This window comes from Tetrao urogallus, assembly GCF_951394365.1.
Source record: "Tetrao urogallus genome assembly, chromosome: 5".
NCBI lineage: Eukaryota > Metazoa > Chordata > Aves > Galliformes > Phasianidae > Tetrao > Tetrao urogallus.
Genome location: NC_136818.1, coordinates 59890108 through 59910308, shown reverse-complemented (window position 1 = coordinate 59910308; position 20201 = coordinate 59890108). Strand labels below are relative to the sequence as shown.

Here is a 20201-nt window from a genome sequence, read left to right as displayed (position 1 = left end):
GGAGGCGGCGGCGGCCTTCGCCCGCTTCTCTCCCGCCATGCCGTGCGTGGCTGACTGGCTCAACAGCCCCTTCAGCATCGTGCAGGGCATCTTCGGTGAGCGCGGGGCCGGGCGGGGCCGGGATCTGCCAGGAGCGAGCCGGAGGGAGGGCCGCGGGCCGGTGCCTCTTTCCCCGCCGGGAGCGGCGCGGGGCTGAGGCGCGGCGTGCTGCCGTGTGCTGCCGTGTGCTGCGGGGCGGCGGCCGGCCGGCCTGCCTGCTTGTGCCGGAGCTGCGTAGGGCTGTCCCAGCCGGGCGATCTGCTTCGCAACTTAGCATAGAGCAAACCCACGTGTGTTTTTCGGGGTAGCGGTACTGCTGCCGTGCGCTCCTCTGGCAGCAAGAAGTACTGGAAGCGAGACCCGAGCGCGTGGGTTTGGAGCTGGAGGCAGCACGGAGAACGAGGGCTCTTCTCGTGGAGAATGAGGGCTCTTCTTGTGGCCTTGGCTGTGGGGCTTGCTGCTCGTTGTACCCCCATGAACGCTGCCGCTGCCATAGCTGAGGCTCGGTGCTAGGCTTGGTCTGAGCTAAAAGCTTGCTGAAATAAAGAAAACTTCCTCACGCAGCAGAAAGCGGTGCCTCGGCTCCTCCAGTCGCACGTACCCGGGAGTGTTGCTGTGTTTCAGAGCCCTTCTGCGATGCCCAGCCTGTGTGTTGTTTTCTCAGTTCGCCCGAGGGGCGTGGGATGGGGAGCTGGGCACAATGTAACATTCATAAAGTCGTCTAGAACTCAGCTGTTTGCCCAGAATGGGGATAAATGTTTGAATTGCTTACTGTGTTGGCACGGTGCTGAATAGGAGCCTGTTGTGTGATGCAAATGTTGATGGAAACGTGCCTTGTTTTGTAGCCCAAAATACTCCAAATTCCGACTGGGAGAAGAAGGTAACTGACTACTTCAAGGAGAAATTAAAGGAAAATAATGCTACTAATTGGGTAAGACTGTTATTCTCTTCGAGTTACACAACTCTGAAGTTACGCTCTTGTACCTCCTAATCGTTGCAGTGATATATTTTTAAGAAGTTCTTCCTTCTCATGATATGCACTACTGAACGTTAGGTCTTTGTAATGATTATTTACATTTCAGTTGCTTTAGTCTGTATGTAAAACAAGATGCAAATTCCTGACTGATACTGCAGCAGCCCCAGTCCTTGGCTCCAGTGTGCTGGTTTGCCTTGGGCCCCACCTGCTGAGCGCTGCCTGCTGATGCTGGGATCCAGTAGGTGGCAGGAGCTGACAAACACTGTCATATTTGGAGGCCAGGCCTGTTGGTCTGCAATAAATGTACACAGGAAGTGTTCAAACTGTTCTTCTTTCACGTCCTTCTATCATAATGCTGCAAAATTCGGGTGGGTTGAAGAAATATCTGCTTGGATATTCACGTTTGAGGAAGAATAGCATCTACTAAAACTTCTAGAAGTTCAGCAAGGGAAAACCATGCTTTAGATTTAAAATAAAGCATACACGCTTGAGTTCAAATGATGCTTTAGTGAAAAAGGCTGACAAAAATGGCATCCTGGAGCACTGTTAGTTGGATTGAAACAACAACACTTCAAGGCTTGAGCCAAGCAAGTTAGCAGTGGGATATATAAGATGATAAGAAAGGGGAGGTGGCAGCTTTTGCAGTGTGTTTGTTTGGGTTTTTTTGCTTACTTCATTGTGATACTTAATGCTTATATGGCAGTTGTTTAGGAAAAACTTTCTTTTACAGGTCCCATCGCTGAATGATGTTCCTGTACATTACCTGAAACCCAACAGTTTAGTGAAATTTCGCTGTATGGTTCAAGATATGTTTGATCCTGAGTTTTATATGGGTGTATATGAAACAGTTGACCCAAACACAAATGCACGTGTAAGTGAAATACTGACTTGTTACTTCTGTAAATGCTTAACGTTTTCTTCTTCCAAGTCATTGTATTTCTCAACTTTCAGAGCTAAAGCTATGGAGTCTGGCATTGTCTGGTGCTAGCTTATTATATAGCATCAGTAATATAACAGTATTTATAATTCTCTTGGGGAATTTAAAGAATAAATATTGCTTTAAAAGTATATATTTTTGAAGGACTTAAGTGCAATAGTTTAGATGTAAATCATATTCAAGCTGCTGGCACACAGGGAATGATTGCATTGTTTTTTCCTTCTTGACAGGTTTTGCATTTTGGTAAATACAGAGATGTGGCAGAATGTGGGGTAAGTTACCCAAGTTGTATGCATTTTGGGATGAAGTATTAGTTGAAAAGATACAGTTTATAAGTGCAGTGTAACTTGGTACTCACAGTGGGCTCCTGGAGATAAGTCTCTTAAAACTGGAAGTTAATCTCAGATTGGGATAGCAGAGTATTCCTAATTATTTATCTGCTTTCGAAGTTCAGCAAAGTTGAAGTCAATTCTGTTTTAATTAACATTTGTTCTACTGGGTGGGGTGGGACAGAAAGCACTTCAGACTGTTTAGATTCACTGTTTCATAATATGTAATCAGGCACATTGTGAGTTCTGGCTAAGTAGCTGAATATGTGAATATTTAGTTTTAAACAGGAAAGACACTAATCGGGTTTTTAATGTTGTTATTTCTATTGGCATTCTAGCCACAGCAGGAAATTGATATGAACTCCTCACAAACAGTCACCTTGGAAAGACAGACATTCTACTGCGTTCCGGTGCCTGGTGAATCAGCCTGGGTGAAAGAAATATCTTTTTTCTCTGAGCTAGTGCTGTGCTATGCAAACATTATCACCAATTAATTTGTTAGCTGTAAGGAGACAAATTTATGTAATGTTTCTTAGTTTTGGGGTTGTTGTTTTGTTTTTCACTTCTAGTGAATCAGGACAGGTAATGATTGGAAGGCTCTTGAAAATTGCTGATAATTCATATTTGTGCATCTTTAGAAAATGGGAGACTCAATTCGAGCTCTGGGCATTCACTGATGTTTTCTGGTGAAACCAAGACATTGCTACATAGTAAGAGTCTGACAAAAGCACTTGGAGAAACACTTGCAGCATGTTAGACAGTAATTCTTGGAGTGGATATGTTGCATTTTATAAAATGATGAGAATTTGATGGTAAATCTGATGACTTGGTAATTCACATTTTGAATTCAAAATTTAAGAAAACTACTTGTCATTGGTACAGAATGCCAATAGCACTTGAATATGGTGGGGTTGGTGTTTTTTGGTGAATAGGTGATTGCTAGGAATTAATTTGGGGGGAATGCTCATGTCAGAATCTTGCAGCAATGGAAATTTCAGGTGAACCTGACTGGTGTGGAGATGCCTGAAAGTCATTTCAACGTTTGTACATCGCATGCTAATGAAAACACCACTATATTAGATGTTGCAAAACTCATTTATACCTGCAGCACAGCTGGCATCTTACAAGTACGTCAGCATCTGCTGTGTATTTCTTTTCTAAGTAGTCCTAATAACTGCATCAGGTAGTCTTGCTTTGACAACCAGCATGTTGCCTGGGCCTGAAGAAACTTCTAATACTTTGTTCAAAATAGGAGATGACATCAGCAGAGCTTACTTCCCCTGAATTTTTCTTGCTGAGTGTGGTGTTGTCCTTAATCCTCAATTTTACGCATATATCAGTGCCAGCCAAGCTCGAGTTAGTCCTTCAACATCCTACACACCAAGTCGCCACAAGAGGAGCTATGAGGAGGATGAGGACATGGAACAACATCCATCTAAACAGAAAGAGCAACACATGGGTAATGGTCTTACTGATGACTAGATGTTAAGGCATTTTGTCAGGCTTTGCAGAAATTCAACTTGAGAAATCAAAGTATTTGCAATTGCTTGAATCAGCACTGGTTAATGCAGCCTCTCGTAACCAACTTGGTGTTTTTGTAGACATCATCAGTGGCTTAAGTAATGAGGGAGACCTTATGGTGTTGGGCATTGTATATTCTATGGCTTATTGGTTTTATTTCCCACAGTTAATAATTCCTAAAAGAAATATCTTGTTCAGCAGCATTTGTATGCTGCCTTTTCTGGGAGTTCTCTTTTAATTTCTAACTGTAAAGCATGTTTCATGGTAATCTTGAGAAAATGAGTTTCTTTGGAAGTTACTGTTTAAATTGAGGCTGGACTGCATCTTAATTGGGTGCTGCTTTCCTACAGAAAATACTGTATTTCTGAAGAATACCCTCTAGCCTCACCTTCTTCTTTTGTGAGACTTACAGATTCATAAAGGAGGCAGATTAATACCAGATGCTTTGTAGCATGCTAAAGAAGGCTCTTAGACCTTCTCAGAGGATGATATTTTCAAACAGTCAGTGTTAGGATGGTGTGCACTGCTTACTGATCTTGCGGACGACTTGTGAACTACTTGTTCTGTTGCTGTTTTGTGGAGACACCACTTCAACTGGCATAGGGGCCTCCTGAACATTTTGACACCTTGTCTTTTGAACAACAGCAAATGATTAGTTCAAAATGATGAATCCCATTGCAAGAAAAATAAGTGAAAAAATATCTTCTGTTTGGTCTTACGTGGTCATGAGGTTCACTTGCTGCATTTTTGGTTTTTGTATTTAAATGGATGAATTGCAGAGCAGGTTTTCATAATGTTTTTTACTGCTGAAAATCTAAAGATGATTAATGCGACCTGCTTTGTTGATGTATATTCTCACATCTGTGGTTATCTGTTTTTCAAACTTGATATGCAGAAATGTATTGCCTTTGCAGACCTGCACAATTTAAAGTGTTTAGTTGATGGGGTTGAAGCATCACATGTTGAAACTGAGGTGGTTTGATCATGTTTGGAGTTTTTAAGACACGCAGATTTTACCCACTCTCCTGTTTATCTTGGTAATGTAGAATATGCTTGTGATACTTTGCTACTTTGAGTCAGAATATCCTTTGACAAATATGCTCTTTTTTTGTTTGGCTTCTTGTTAAATTAGTGTAATTCTATGTTGCTTGGTGCAGTGAGTTGTTTACTTTGCTTTTCTATTAAGGAGTGTGTGAATCCTTTGCTTTCAGGCAGTGGAGGTGATAGTCATGGATGTGGGGAGCCAAAAAGATTAGAAACTGAAGCTTCTGCAGGTCATCATCTCATTTCTGCCAACTGTTCACCTCCTCTTGACTTAAATTTTCCATTGCCAGGGGAGAAAGGACCAGCATGTCTTGTAAAGGTAAGAAAAATAGAGTGATGATGAGCACAGTTATGAGGCAGACAATCTGAAGTGGCAGGGGGAAATGTCTGTTACTAACTGCTCAAATGTCTGGCAGAAACTGGCTTCTGGATACTTGCTTCTAGGATTTGCCCTCTTAAGCAGGAATCTGTGATGGGAAAAAGAAAAAACGACACAGCAGTACCTCTGTCTTGTGCTTGAGCTGGTCTTTGATTCTATGCTGTCTATGAAACTTCTAACACTGCTTCCTTCTCTCGGACAGGTATATGAGAGCTGGGATACCTTCAAAGTCAATGATGTTCTGGAGGTGTATGGTATTTTGTCTGTGGATCCAGTGCTGAGTATAGTGAACAACGAAGAGAGGTAAGGCTTGGGTGGCATGTGGTTCTGAAGTGAAGTACATTTATGTTAATATGCCAATTATTTTTGTTTGTCCCTTTAATACAGACAGGGAAGTATGTGATACATAATATTCACTTCTTCAGTTGTTGCATAAATGCTTGATATGGAAAGCATTAGATTCACAGTCCTGTAAACTAAAATCCATTATACTCTGAAGCATCCATGGCCTTGGATTCATGATGCATGTTTTCCTACGTTGTTACCCAGTCTTTAAAGCAGAAACTATTTCTGTAGCTAAGTTCTGTACGCTTTCATGCCTATTAAAATCTCAGAGGCTGAATGAATAGTGAATAAATAGGGAGCAGTTTTTGAGTAGGCTTTAAAATGATAAAATATACTATAGTTAATACTATACTCTTGTGAACTGTAGAATACTTTAAATTTAAACTTCTGTCTCTTCATAAAGGTGGAATGATTGTAAATAGGGTTGGGTTTATTTTCTGCTAATTAAGGTGTATTATACTTCTGAAGTTTCTGGTTTTACCTTCTGTTCTGTGACTACTTGCTTGAAAAAATGCAGTTCTAAGCAAATCAGTTGTAAAAATAATCTTAATGACTAATCTAACAGAGATACCACTAATGCCTTGAGCAGTTGTGCTTCAAGTAAATTATTTGTGTTAGTAACTTTGTTTATCCTTTTAATAAATCCAGTATCAAGAGTGCAGTATGAGTCCTCTATAGTGCCAGCTTCTTAAAAGTAACTCAGCCTGGTCAGCTGCTTTTGGCTATCAGCTGTCTGACAGAAAGCTAATCCTGCACTGACAGATCAGTTGGTGTCATACAGTTATTTATTTGTTTTCTGCATGTCATTCTATCACAAATAAACAACGTGGTGGCATTTAGCAACATCTTGAATGCAGAGTCTAAACAAAAGATTTTTTTTTTTTTTATAGAAAGTGACAGAGGGTTGTTGGAGAGGTCTTGAAGTAATGAAGCCTTCCAGGTTAAGGCTAGTAAAAGTTCATCAGATTTGTACCAATCCTTGCCATCATATTGTACAGTCACCTTTAGATTTTAGTTTGTACATAACACATGAAAACAGCCTGAAAGGGATTTTGTAAGGCACCACTGAGAAGACCAAACCTTGTATAACTGAACTCTAAATTAAGAGGTAACACATGCAAGCTACAGTTGAAGTACGCTCAGATTTTTTTCTCTCAGCCGCCAATACAGCTGTTATGGGGCTGCCTTGAAGCTCTCGTTGGCAGTGCCTAGAACCTGGCAGAAAACAACAAAAAAGTAATACACATTTTCTGAAAAGTTGCTGTATATATATAATATCATCCATGTTTGCTGGACAGAGCAGTGTGTAACACTTGATGTGAAGTTGCATCTGATTAAGTGGTGCAGCAAACAATGTGGTCTGTTTTGGGTGGCTTTTTTCCCCAGGAATGTAAGAATCCATTATCCTCCTGACACTAATAGAATCCAACTTCCTCTGTCAAGCATGCTTTGGTGTTTCTATCTCATTGGTTATAAACTGTGATTTTGTATTTGATGTTAATAAAAAACCCTGAAGACAGTTCCTATAGTTGGAATACAGAAGTTACCAAGAGTTGGGAATAGATGTTGGGAACAGACATGCTGTGTTCATGCCATGGTTCCAACAGCTTGTGCTCAGGTGGAGAAAAATGTTTGGAGTATTTTCAAGTCTGCTTGTGCCCTTTCCTAGGGATAGCTCAACCCTGGATCCTATGGAGTGCATGGACACAGCAGAAGAGCAGAGAGTACACAGTCCTCCATCCTCATTAGTCCCCAGAATCCACGTGATTTTGGCACATAAATTGCAGCATCTTAATCCATTACTGCCTGCTTGCCTTAATGAAGAAGAGAGTAAAACCTGTGAGTACACTTCACTCTACACACTTGTAAATGTGCAGTTTGCTGGTACATATGGACAAGGATTTCTTAGCTCGGAGACAAATGCATCAGTATTAGATTTGTTTTTAAGTTTGGTGAAAGTAGAAGAGCCACTCAATGCCACAGCCATTCAAAACACGAGTTTGTATTTATGTGATGCTTGTGCATTGCTTTTTCTGAACTAAATGTGAGTTAAATGAAACATACTTAGCATCTACAAGCTCAAAGACTTCACCAAGCTGTTTGGCTGTAAGATTCCATTTGCTTTCAAATGCAGTAGTGAATTGCTGGAAAACTATATCTCCAAATTCATACTGCAGTGTAAGTAAACATATGTGCAACATAAGGAATCATAATGCTGTGAGAATAAGCAAAAACAGTTCTGGTTTTGAAGTAACTGTGTCATTCTTTGTGGCTGATTTAACTATTAGTTTTCTTGTTAATTATTGCACGTTAACACTGTACTTCATCCCTTCCTTGCATACATTGTATTGGTTGTTTTGAGCTCTGCTGTGTGTAAGGGGATTTTTTGTTTCTGATTTGGTATGACTATGCTATATATCTCAGAAATTAGACTCCAAGCATTATAGACTTCTGCAAAAGTATTATTTGCGTTTATGACATTATTTAATTTAAAAATAAAAAAGTATTTCAAAGGAAATGCTGTGCAGCTGAAGTTACCTGAAGCCAGTTAATTGCTTTGTAGGCAAACAAATGAATGTTTATTTTTGTGTCTTGGAGTAACCACTCTTCTCCATCTGATTGTAATGGAAAACAAGCTTTATGTAAAGAAAAGTGGGGGGTGAAGAACTGCCCATTCTCTGACATTGTCGTCTTCTGCTCTTTTATCAGTTGTGTCTAATTTCATGGCTGAGCTGTCACCAGTTAGAGCAGAGTTGCTTGGGTTCCTCACACATGCCCTCTTGGGAGACAGTTTGGCTGCAGAGTACCTTATATTGCATCTCATCTCTACAGTGTAAGTATTCAGATGTTTGTCTTTCAAAAGACATTTCTTTTTTGGGGTTCTTCACCATTCTGTAAGTGAACAGCAGAAACTACTTATTCCAGCAGTACTTTGTCCAGATAGTTATCCTGTCATAGTGGGCAGTATTAGCAGACTTCATTCTCTGGAATACCAGAAGGTTTTGTTCAGAGGCCAGTTTCATCCTTTCGGTGTTGCTTTGAGAGCTGGAAAAAAATGTCCTAGATAAAAGTTTAAACAGAGGTACAATATCAGTACATTTGTGTGCACACACTGTTCTTGCTGGCTGTGAACGCTCTGATGCTTGGATCACACGGTAGTTTTTTTCCTCTTATCACAAAAAAATGTGAAACTTGTCAAGAACTGGCAGAAGATGTACAGTAAGAAAAGGGAGAGGAAAGCTGAGGGCAGGTAGGGGAAATGAACAAGCATAGTCAGTAGGGAAACTGAGCAATAAGAAAGAGAAAGCATGGAGTGTTTGCAGTAGAGCAGAAGAAAAATAGAACGTATCACAAGCACTATAAATGTACTGCTTTTGTACAATGCTGCAAAGCCTTCCAGAGCAGAGTTCAGTCTAATTTAGTTCCATGGGCACTGGAGAAGGAGCAAAAATGAGCCTATTATTTATGTATATATCAGTACTGAAATCTCCTGCTAGCTATCAGAGATTGATCACAGATATCACTCAAACAGAGCAATCTCTCTTATCAAACTGAGCGATATCTCTGATCACTCCGTTAATCAGATACTTCCCTCACCATGTTTCTTTTTGATTTAGTTATGCGAGACGAGATGTGCTTCCTCTGGGAAAATTCACAGTCAACTTGAGTGGATGTCCAAGGAACAGCATCTTCACAGAGCACATCTACCGCATCATCCAGCAGCTCGTCCCAGCTGTAAGAATAACATCACAGTGTTGCAGTGTTTTTTAGTCGTAGATGCTGGGGTAATTGGCCAAAAGAAAGAGACTGTAACTTATTAAATAAAGTTGCTGATCTCCATCTAAGGGGCAGGTAAAAGTGGAGATGTATGTGGCTCTCTTCCAGTTGAAGCTTGTGTTATCCTAGTTGTCTAAGATGAATATGGAAACAGGTCCTCTCCTCGTATGTATTGAACTGTCAGACAGATGCATCTACCTTTTCTTAACGCATCACTTCTTAAGCCTTTAGTATTTGGATGTTTGGAATAAACTGTGTTCTGTATTATGGCAGCAAGTTTTATTTTACTTCCTGTGGAGGTTCACAGTTGCAGTTCCTGCTAAAGAAAAAATTACTTACCGGAGAGGTGAGAGGAGATGTGCAAGGAGTTTCTTTTCTCATTGCAGTCCTATCGCCTCCAAATGACGATTGAAAACATGAACCACTCACGATTTATCCCACGCAAAGACTACACAGCTAATCGCTTAGTCAGTGGAATACTGCAGCTCGCCAGCAACACTTCCCTTGTCATAGATGAGACTCAGCTTGAGCAAGGACAGCTTGACACAAAAGGTAATTTTTTTTTATATGTGTGTATTTGAAGACAGTGGTGCTAACTGTGTCCCAGTGACAAGTTTCTGTTGAAGTAGAATGCTTCTAGTTCTGCTGCCTTCTCAGACAATTTAACGCATGATCTCTCAGTTTTGCTTACTGGAATTTTCTGCTGTTTTGCTCAGAAGTGCTTGTATTGAGTCAGAATGAGTAGCTCTACAATTAAAAGTCCTACACCTGTTTTTTTTTTTTCCCCCAAAAATCCCTTTATTAAGGAGTACTGCCTGTCCTCAGGTGACCTGTAGTGAAACAAAATGGTATCTCGTTTGGTATGACTGTGTCATAGAGTGCTCTGGGCAGCGTGTCTGACGCTTGATGGAAGAGGCTGCTGGTTTGAATGAGTCTTCAGACCGCATTACCTCTGAACCATTACAGTGGTTTGGCTTTTCTGGGAGGTGAAGAAGGTGGGGGGAGCATACACTGCCTGATGCTTTATACATTTACTGTATATATGAAAACCATCCCATGAAACCTGACTTAAATGTGGGGCATACAAAATTAGCTAGTGTCTCATAGGAAAAAAAAGGGTGATTCTGTCATTTCAGCTGATGTTGCAGTGTTGCAGAGTGTGCTTTCTACAGAGCTTTAAGTAATAACCTACATAAAAGAGGAATTGTGGTACCTTCTAGAAGCTCAATAACTGGAGAATGTATAGCATGGCTACATGTGATGTTTTGAGGAAAGACTAATATCACTGGAAGTGACTTTTAAAAGAACAGTACTACCTTTATGAGTCTGAAGGGTGTGATGCTGCAAGACTGCTGGGCTTCCTCAGTGAGTGGTTAGTGCTCTGTCCCATTGCAGCTCAAAGTCTGGCAGAATTAGCCAGGTTGAGATTTCAGGTAGACACTATTGAAAAACATAACTTCTTTTTAAATTATTACTACTGAAAGTTACTTATTTGCTTCTGAGCCTTTGCATGAGGGAAGGCTGTTAATCTGGCTTTACTCAAGCAACGAAACTTTAGTGAAGAAAACATTTAAACTGTTAAAATTCTTTTCCTTATTAGTTTCCAAACAAAATCAAGATAACAAACCACAGCATCTAACAATTAAATGCTGCTCGTTTAAAAACATTGGGGAGGGGGGGGAAATCAGTTTGAAAAAGTGGTCAAAGTCAAAGCTGTCAGTTTTTTCTTGCTCTTCTAGGTGTGCACAATGTGAAAGCCTTGGGTAATCTGATAACTTGGCAGAAAGTGGATTATGACTTCAGTTACCACCAGATGGAATTCCCATGCAATATTAACGTTCTTATCACCTCAGAGGGCCGATCGCTCCTACCGGTACGGCAAGATCTTTTTGAATTTGGGGAATAATTACTGTTAGTAGCTATTTGAAAACACTGAGCACACTGTTCCAGGGACAAGGAAAAGATACACGTGAAGACAGGAAGACTGTCTTATGAGCAGTGATGTAAGAGAGCCACCTTTCCTGCTTGGTTGAATACTGATGGCAAGGTAGTGACTGAAGTTATCAGTGGGCATTACAACGTTGGGTAGAGCCTGCAGGTTGACCACTGCTCTGAAAGCTTCATTGTAAAACAGCTTCAAGAGGGGTTGGGAGTATGAATAAAGAGCAGTTTGTCTGGAATTGCCCCTTGAAAAAACAGAGTAGCCTAATGTTACGTGTCTCTGACCACTTGCAGTCCAGCTTTATAAACTGAGAAACTGTGCACTTGTCTCAAAGGGAAACTGACGTATTCAATAAAACTCCACGCTGGGTTTCACAAAGGGAGTTGTTAAGTATTTAAAGAAGGAATTGTCTTGCCTAAATTCTGAGCCTTTTGCCTTGGAGGTTAAATCTTGGAGTAGAAAAACCATATGAAAAGGGATGATGTGTAATTTTATTTTCCAGTCAGATTGCCAAGTCCAGTTACAACCACAGATAATTCCACCAAACATGGAGGAGTACATGAACAGCCTCCTAACTGCAGTGCTCCCTTCTGTGTTGAACAAATTTCGAATTTACCTAACTCTACTGAGACTGCTGGATTACAGCATATCTGATGAAGTGACGAAGGTATGGAAGATTTCACTAGCTGATTTTCAACTCCATCAGATAGAAAGTGCCTTACTATGTTACTGTACTTGCTCATTTCTCTCCCGGGCAGTGACTGTTGGAAGTTCTTTAAAAAGGAAGCATTTTATTGTCATGGATATGCGTGCCTTCAAGGGTTTGTACTCACGAGTGCTTCAGTGTGTAGAGTTCATACACATCCTGCTTGCTAAAACTCATTTTGAAAATAATTATATTCAAAGATGAGCAAGCCTGTTTTTATCCAAGCTGATTTCCTGACGTTCCTCCTGTAATCTAAGGATAGTTGTGGTGTTTGAATACTGAAGTCCTTTGTTGCCACTTTTGTTTGCTGTACTGTTTATAGGCAGTTGAAGAAGACTTTGTAGAAATGCGCAAGAATGACCCCGAGAGCATAACTGCTGATGACCTGCACAGAACTCTGCTTGTAGCAAGGTGGGTAGTGCTGTTAGTTTGGACGGAAGACTTTGAAGCAAGCTGGAGCCAAACTCATTTAATGTTGACGCTTTAAGGCAGGTGTGTGAGGAATCTTTTTCCTTTGTTTCTGTCAGTTTCTTAACCAGGTATTCATCCTCTGCTTTTCAGTTTCTGAGATACTGACAATTGTTCTTAAGCTGCTTTAGGTTACCAAGTGTGAAACCATCTCCACATTCTTTCTTAACTGCTGTTTCTGCTCATCCAGGTTCCTGTCCCTCAGCGCGGGGCAGACGACGCTGTCAAGAGAGAGGTGGCTGAGAGCAAAACAACTGGAGGCACTGCGTAAAGCCAGGCTTCAGCAGCAAAAGTGTGTTAATGGAAATGAACTTTAATGTTTTGTGGATGTCATGATAAAAATTTGTCTAATCCTAAATGGAACCCATACTAAGATTGGGATATTGTTTATACCAGTTTTTTTGTAGATAATTTATACCAAGATATTATGGATATTTACCCTTGCAATCTGAACACACTATCTCTGTTCAGCCAGCTAAACATATTTTATGAAATTTTTTTGGAGCCTGTTTTGTAATTGAGAATTGGTAACACTGAGCAAATGATTTGATATTAAAGTTTAATACTGAATTTGTGTAAGCTCATTTCCTTTAACAATAGGAAAATGTAACCCGTTGCCCTCATAGCAGGGGGTAGAGTCTGCTTGGGGATAAGTATGGTATGATTCTTCAGCTGTGTAAGTTGGAGGAGCAGAGGCTGCTGCTGAGCAGTTTCTGTACATTTGACTTTGGACTTTAGGCAGCCAGGGCTCTGCAAGGTGTGTTGTTGCCCTCTGAGCAGCAGAATAATCTGATTCTAGTGCAGTATGAAGAATCTATTTAAAATTATCTAAGATTCCAGTATGACATTCATCCTTACTGTACTTAAAGACAACTCTCACTAACCTACCAGTCCCTCTCATGAGCTTTACACTTCAAGCTATTTCAGAATAACAGGGACAACTGATACTTACATAAGCCACATCTTACTATATTAGTATGTTATTAGTAATGCAGGGGTTTGTATGAGTAATATCAATTAAGTACTAAGAATGGTCTCTATCTTATACTGTACGGTTTGCACTGATGGTCACAAGAATCCCCCCTGCCCTAATATGATTTACAGAACTGGTGGAACAAGGGTGGTTTGAGTGAAATAAATACTGAACTCATACAGACTAATCCATAAAGATGGTACAAGGGTAGGGCTTCTGCCCCCATGGAGAACTTAAAGTATATGAATCACAGTTAATTCTAGATAAGACTAAGTATTCTTTTGTGAACTTTACATTAAGCCTAAGCCACCTTACTTTTTGAGTGAGACAGTGTTAACAGGAAGCTGCTGGTTTATTGCATTTTCTGTTCCAAGCACAATGGTAGCTGCACAGCAGAAGCAACTTGAAATTGTTTTTTTTTTTTGTCTGCAACTTAATGGTACTCAATTATAAAAAGGTTTTTTTTACACACTTTTGACTTCAGCCAATATTGTTTTTTCAGCTTAAAGATGTGTTTATCTAAAACCTGGCTCCACTCTGGGGAAAAAATGCAAAAATACAGCCTGTAAATGTTCTCTTGATGATGATTTTGTTATGGTACTGTCTCTTCAAGAAAACAAGACAGCTTATAGAAGAAGTGAGCTCTAGTGTGCAGTGTCACACGGCTGCTTCCTATACTTTCTGAAGCTGCTAGATAAGCTTGGCAACAGCAACAAAGGCTAGTGAAATTTTAAGGTGGGTGTATGGTACGTACACTGGAGAGTGCTGCTCGCTTCATAGTGAAATGTATGGAGGGAGCACGGAGAAACCCTGTTTTGGCTGCACAGTTGCAATGAGGTGTTTTGTAGCTTCCTTTTCCTGTTTGCAAAGCCTTTAGAAGGCTAGCCAAGGCGAGGTGAGTTAGTCTTACCACTTTCAGACATGCCCTTGCCTCTGCCTTAGTATCAGGCCTCCTTGAAACTGAAAGCTTTAAGAGTATGTTAATGTTTATCACACATTAATTGACAGATTCTGAAAGCGGTCAAGGCCAGGTTGGATGGTGGGTGCAATCAGCCCCCAGCAAGAGTAGTAGAAGCAGATGAGCTTTAAGGTTCTCCCCAAGCCCCTCTGTGCTTGTATGAATGCAAATATTTGCATGGGTCAGTTTCTCTTTCCTACCAAAATAATGACAAAATTTCTTCCAGCTACTACAGCTTTGTGGGAATTCTCCCTCCCCCAGAAGCTATGCAAGTTCTGTGTCATTTTCAACAGTTTCTTAGGAGCATTTTCTGGGTGTATCTATGACTTTTTCCCTTCAGGCTAATGTTGTAGCACTGCAGCTCCAGGAGAAAATGATAAAAGGTCTCTGCCAGATAAAGGGTCAAAGCAACCTACCCCCTCCTTTGAAACTTAACATTCCAGACTTACATGGTAGCATATACCTTGACAGCATGCCAGGAAGCATCTTTGGGTTCTATTTTTTTTATTAAAATATCTCATATATATTGCTTACATTAAAATACAGCAGTAGTTTAATTTTAAATAGAGCCACAAGTATAGACACTCAAAAAATCCCAAACCCACATCACTTCAGTAAAACAAATAAATAAAGTTTCAGACAGTTCAGTTTAGATGAAGATCAGACGATGATCTCAGATGAACAAGTCCTAAGACGCTGTACTAGCCTACCCATGACACTACTTTTAAAAACACCACGTGCAGCCTACCTACAGTACATGGACTAGAACAGAGAGGCACTGGCTCTGTAACAGTGGTTAGAGTAGGTAGAGTTACGAACCACAGCATAGCAACATCTGCTTTGGGGTAATGTCCTGCACTAGGATGGCAGTGCAAGGCATTGCTGGAAGAGAATAATCTTTTGACACATATATGCGCTGTTTGGTGTTTTTCTTTTAAACCTGGTTCCCAGCATGAGTGGAAGGTTAGCCTTATTCTGCAAGTATGCAAAGCTTGAGCTGGTAATGAATTTGGTTTTGATTAGATGATAAAGACAACTATGCTTTGATGTCAACACTGACTTTATGAAACATTTGCCTTCTGTTTTAAAGGTTACATCTTTCCAGCTGGACAGTTAGAATATACAGGGAGAGTGACAGCATGGGGGGGTCACAATGCTTGAAGTTCAGGTATCTGGCTGGTCTTGTGTTACACTAACTCAAAATGTGAGCGTATTGCCACTACCTAGAATTTGGATAAAGGGTGTGGAACAGCTTTAATCTGGAAAAAAAAAAAATAGAGCATTTGCCTCACTTCCCTTTACCTCAAATCTACAAGATAAATTTGCACTGCAGGATTGTGGATATTTCAGATTGTATCAGGATATCATATCTTTACTGAAAGTGGCCCAGGCAGTGTGGAAAGAAAAGAACAGTGAGAAGTCTTAATTGCTGATTAACGTAATTAAATACAAAAACAAAAAACAAAAAAGCACATTTCTCATTGTAGAGGCACAATTCATAGAAAATTGCATCTAAAACTTCAAAGGAAACAAGTAAAAATATTAGTCCAAAAATAAATAACATGTAATCTACTATTAAGAAGTTATTTTGCTGGTGCAGTGCAAGGTAAGTAAGGTCACAGAAGTGCAGTACAATAACCATTTTAGTATAAATATTCTCTACATAAGTCAGAAGAGCTACAAAATTAATCCCAAAAAAAACACCTGTGCAACAGATTTAAGATAAACAGCATGCTTACTAAGTCCCAGTGTCTAAACTACCTGTTCAAACATGATTTACCCTTCTTTTGTCTCAGCTGCCTAAGGGAATTCTGAAGCCAGAACCAAATTCATTTGCATCTCTTGCACTGTAAACAAGTAATCCATATTTTTGATCCCGTTATTCATTAGCAGTTAATGCTACAGTGAACTCCAATATAGGGTTCTTGGGTTTTTGTTAGGGTTTTTTTTAGGGTTTTTTTTTTTTTTAAGTATTGGTATATTAAAAGCCACAAGAAGAAGAACACTCCATTAACAACTAAATTTGAATTATTCGTGTCTGACATTGTGTAAACATTTCTTTCAGTTCTTTTTGTTTGATTTCATGTAGAGCGTCTGATTCTGCAGGGCTCTTCTGGACCTTTGCCACAGCAAAATTAATTCCTTGAGTCAATCCTGCTTGTGTGATGTTAGCAACCTGGACCATGGAACTGCGAATTTTAGCAAAAGGAGATACAGCTCTGCTGCTGCTACTGTCAGCTGGAGAAGGAGTTGTGTGGAGTCCTGTCTCAGGGATACCAGAAGCAGATCCTGGGCTTCTGTGAGATTTAGTGAAGTCAGTCCCATCAACAGCTAAGAGCTGAGGATTTGGCTCAGAAGACTGTACATCCAGCTTGGATGGCCTGGAAGGAATGCCTGTGATAGTTTCAGTCTTGTTTTCTGCTTCCTTACACACATTATTGCTGGTTTCATTTATTGCGTGATGTGGCTCTTGAGAGCAAGTCTCTGACTCCAAAGCATCTGACATTTTATTTTGAGCATCCTGTACAAATCTCTGGCAGTACACATCAATAGGTTTAGCAAATTCCATCTCTGCACTGTCAGCAGAAGGTACAGGTACGTCTTCACAGTCGGACTGGTTAGCTTGAGTGACATGAATCTCAGTTGGAACATGGATGCTGATGTTCATATCAGTGCTGCTTACAGACTGGGACCGACTGCCCAGCCGTGGAGCTGAGGCAATGATACCACAGCTAGGCAGCACGTAATCTATCTGCCCTATGTTCTCTAGGGAGTCAGTTAACTGGTTGTCCTCGTCAGACTTAGAATTCGTCAGAAAATCATCTGAGTGGAAAGAATCATTATCTGACATTTCTGTATCAGATTCAGCATGGACTTTAGTATCTACTGCTGGATTCTCTAAAGTTTCAAGGCTGCTGTCTGATTTCCAAAGATTAACTTTCAAATTCGGTTTTAAAAAATTAACTTTCACTTCAGGTTTGGTGAAGCTGCCTAACTTCCGAAGATTGCTGATGTTCACGTTGGATTTGGTTTGTTTCACTTTCTGATTGAGAGACGAAAACTTGCTGAGTAAGTAATTCTTGCCTTGTGCCAGGGACCCTCTGTTCTGAGAGCGAATGCCAATGATGTCTTCGTGAGGTTTGCTGCTCTTCCTGGAAGAAAAACCAATCTCTAGTGTCCAACTAAGAGCATTTCATCTATAAACACCAAGTATTCACCATTTTCCAGTCTATTTCCATAGAGATTGGCACTTTACATAAACTGTACCCATATAAGCTCATCAACAACAAAAACAAAGGTGTGACAGAACGGCATTCAAACAAGGCAAAAATACGCAAATAGTTGTAGTTTCAGATGAAACTATTTGATGTCTGTGTCCTTATAATTCCTACCCTGTTTATGATGCAATCTATATTGAGATTTAGGAAAAAAATAAATAGATCAGTATTTAGGGCCTGTAAGCAAAATTTTCTTGCTTCTTTTTCCAGCTGAGCAGAAATTGAAATGATAGCCCAGTAATCAGATGCATAAGAAAGTTACTGAGATGCATGCTCTGATGTGTTGTGCAGCACAGCAGTAAACTGTCAAGCAAAAAACATTTTCTAGCTCATGCAGTTTGAACTGGAACGAACTAGTAAAATATATTAAATATCAAGTAGCCTTCCTCTTATTTGTACTCCACTGTTCTTTTTAAATGATTTCTAACACCTCACCAGTATTTGGAGATACCAATTACTTTTAAGTTGATTAAATCTCATTAGACAAATTATCCAAAAGAAGTACTTTAGAACTATCCTCTAAGTGAGCTTGCAAAAATGAAAACTGATGTGCCATTCTGATTAATACACAGGTGTTCATTAGTTCAGATTCCAGCCATCTCAGAGAACAAGCTATTAACTCAGGCACAAAAGTCCATATTTCTTGGGAAGTAAACTACATTCTTCATTTCTGTTTTTAAAGCTTCATACCACAGGTCTTGCGTTATCTGTTTCTAGACCATACATTTAAGCAGTTTATTTCTTGTAGGAACAAAAATAAAGCCTTGGACACTTCACATTTACTCAGACTAAATACTTGCATCCCTACATTCTGGTGTACAAGACATTAGCAATTTTTTTCTTTTCCATTTTTGTTGCTTTATAAAGAAATGTAAATTCTAAAAACACCAACTCTCACACTGTCCACTACTCTAAGACATTCTTAAGAGTTAAATGTCACCTCATCTTCTATCAACGTTCTTCACGCAAGACCCAAAACACTATCTGAGGTTGTTTAACATTTCAGATGATTTAATCTAAAAATATTTTTTTCCTAACTGCAGAACTAGTAAAACAGACATCAAAGTTCAGCTAGGAATTAAAATTCAGACTAATCATGAAGCACTCGATTTGCAGTATGTTACTTATGTTTGATAACAAATATTCCGTATAGTCACAAAGGTACAAAACAGTATTCTTGTTTGTACTTTTAAGAAAGCATCTGTAGATAGCAAGCACTGAAAGCACCATACCAAATTAATATCTGGATCTAGATATGCTATTTCCTAGTAGGTACTTCCTACTATGCTACTTTCTAGTAGGACTCCTACTAGAAGCAGGATTCTTTCTTTTAGGTATCACACATTTTACTGTTGTAATCTTAGCCACTGAGGACAGCAAAACTGGGACAAAGATTTGCATGATTAAAGCACTCACCTCTCCAGCTTTTTCTCAATAATAGGCACATCCAATCCCATTGCTTGCTTCGTGATTCGCAGCATTTCAGCTATGCACTGAAGAGTGTCTGAAATCCAATTAGCAGCCTGTCAGATTTAAAAACTTGACATCTCCACATCCCAAGATCTAAAATTAGATTTTTTTTTTTGTAACTTAATTAAGGTTGGGTTCCCCCCCCCTATTCTTTAGAGTTGTTACACTCAAGTTGCAACTGATTAAAAGCTTACAAATAAATCTAAGGAAATAGATGCTCCTTAAGCACTGGGTGTAAATGAATCACTGCCATGATACATTTGCAGAAGGAACACATACAATTACTCTTAGTCTAAATCCTTGACTAAATTCAGTGCTCCAGGTAAAGAGTGATGGTTTTCCCTATTAGAGTTTCTTTTATTTAGTTAAACAAGAAGCAAGAATGTTTCTAGATATTGCTTTCAGTAACTAAACCAATTTCTTATGCTCATTAGGAGCCAATATGAAGTCTGTTTTATCCTCATGTCTACATATTCGTTACTCCAAAATTGGAGTCTTCATTCTAGATGAAAGTATTGCTTAAAACCACATCTGAAGCTTATTTTTCTCTGTTAAAACAGTCGCAGTTCAGCGTACACACAGGACATACAGCTTTCTTCCCCTCCCTCCAGTAGAAGAGTTAGTTATATCAAAACAACCTATGGTGGATAAATTTTAACAGCTACGGAAAAGGTTTTCTAGAGGAAAGCTGGTATAATTAGTACACTTTCACATACAAAGCTTTTACACAAGAAACAAACCTTTTCCATCTTCATCTGGGTTGCGTACCACAGCTCGAAGGGTGTGAAAATATCCACTTGTGTCCCTGTACTTGTAGTGTAGCCTCATGCAGGAGAACTTGGGTTTGCCAAAGAGAGTAGGCTCAGGCCCTGAGAAAAAAACAAAATTAGAAATATCCTTCAATGGAATAATGAGAAAGGTATTGTGGAGACTATACCTAAACAAGTAAGAAACACCTTCACGTTTTGTTTAAATAGCACAGGCATTTTAAGTGAAAGGTTTTCCACAATAACTAAGTTATCAATTACTTTCAAAGAGCAGCTGGACTTCACGCACTTT

At 39.7% G+C, this 20201-nt stretch overlaps 2 protein-coding genes across 4 annotated transcripts in view; one reads left to right on the top strand and one right to left on the bottom strand.

The window, feature by feature from the left end:
- Positions 1-37: 37 nt before the first annotated feature.
- MCMBP (minichromosome maintenance complex binding protein) lies at positions 38-12780 on the top strand (the record flags this gene model as incomplete). 3 transcript variants are annotated; one of them, XM_079536335.1, is made up of 16 exons in its annotated part: positions 38-95; positions 885-970; positions 1746-1886; positions 2183-2224; positions 2620-2747; positions 3622-3740; positions 5014-5165; positions 5428-5528; positions 7240-7409; positions 8280-8403; positions 9188-9305; positions 9734-9899; positions 11087-11220; positions 11792-11956; positions 12318-12406; positions 12654-12780. In XM_079536335.1, the coding sequence occupies 16 exons, from the start codon at positions 38-40 to the stop codon at positions 12778-12780; spliced, it is 1920 nt and encodes a 639-aa protein (XP_079392461.1). The 3 variants fall into 3 exon arrangements, with proteins under 3 accessions (XP_079392461.1, XP_079392460.1, XP_079392459.1); XM_079536334.1 differs by having other exon boundaries at positions 3622-3746; XM_079536333.1 differs by having other exon boundaries at positions 873-970.
- A 3631-nt stretch (positions 12781-16411) lies between these two features.
- Positions 16412-20201, bottom strand: part of INPP5F (inositol polyphosphate-5-phosphatase F) — a gene marked incomplete at both ends in the record, with an annotated part of 36443 nt that continues 32653 nt past the window's right edge. Inside the window, 3 exons of the mRNA XM_079536452.1 lie at positions 16412-17546; positions 19089-19176; positions 19883-20011. Coding sequence (XP_079392578.1) covers positions 16412-17546; positions 19089-19176; positions 19883-20011 — 1352 coding nt within the window. The remainder of the gene's footprint in view (positions 17547-19088; positions 19177-19882; positions 20012-20201) is intronic.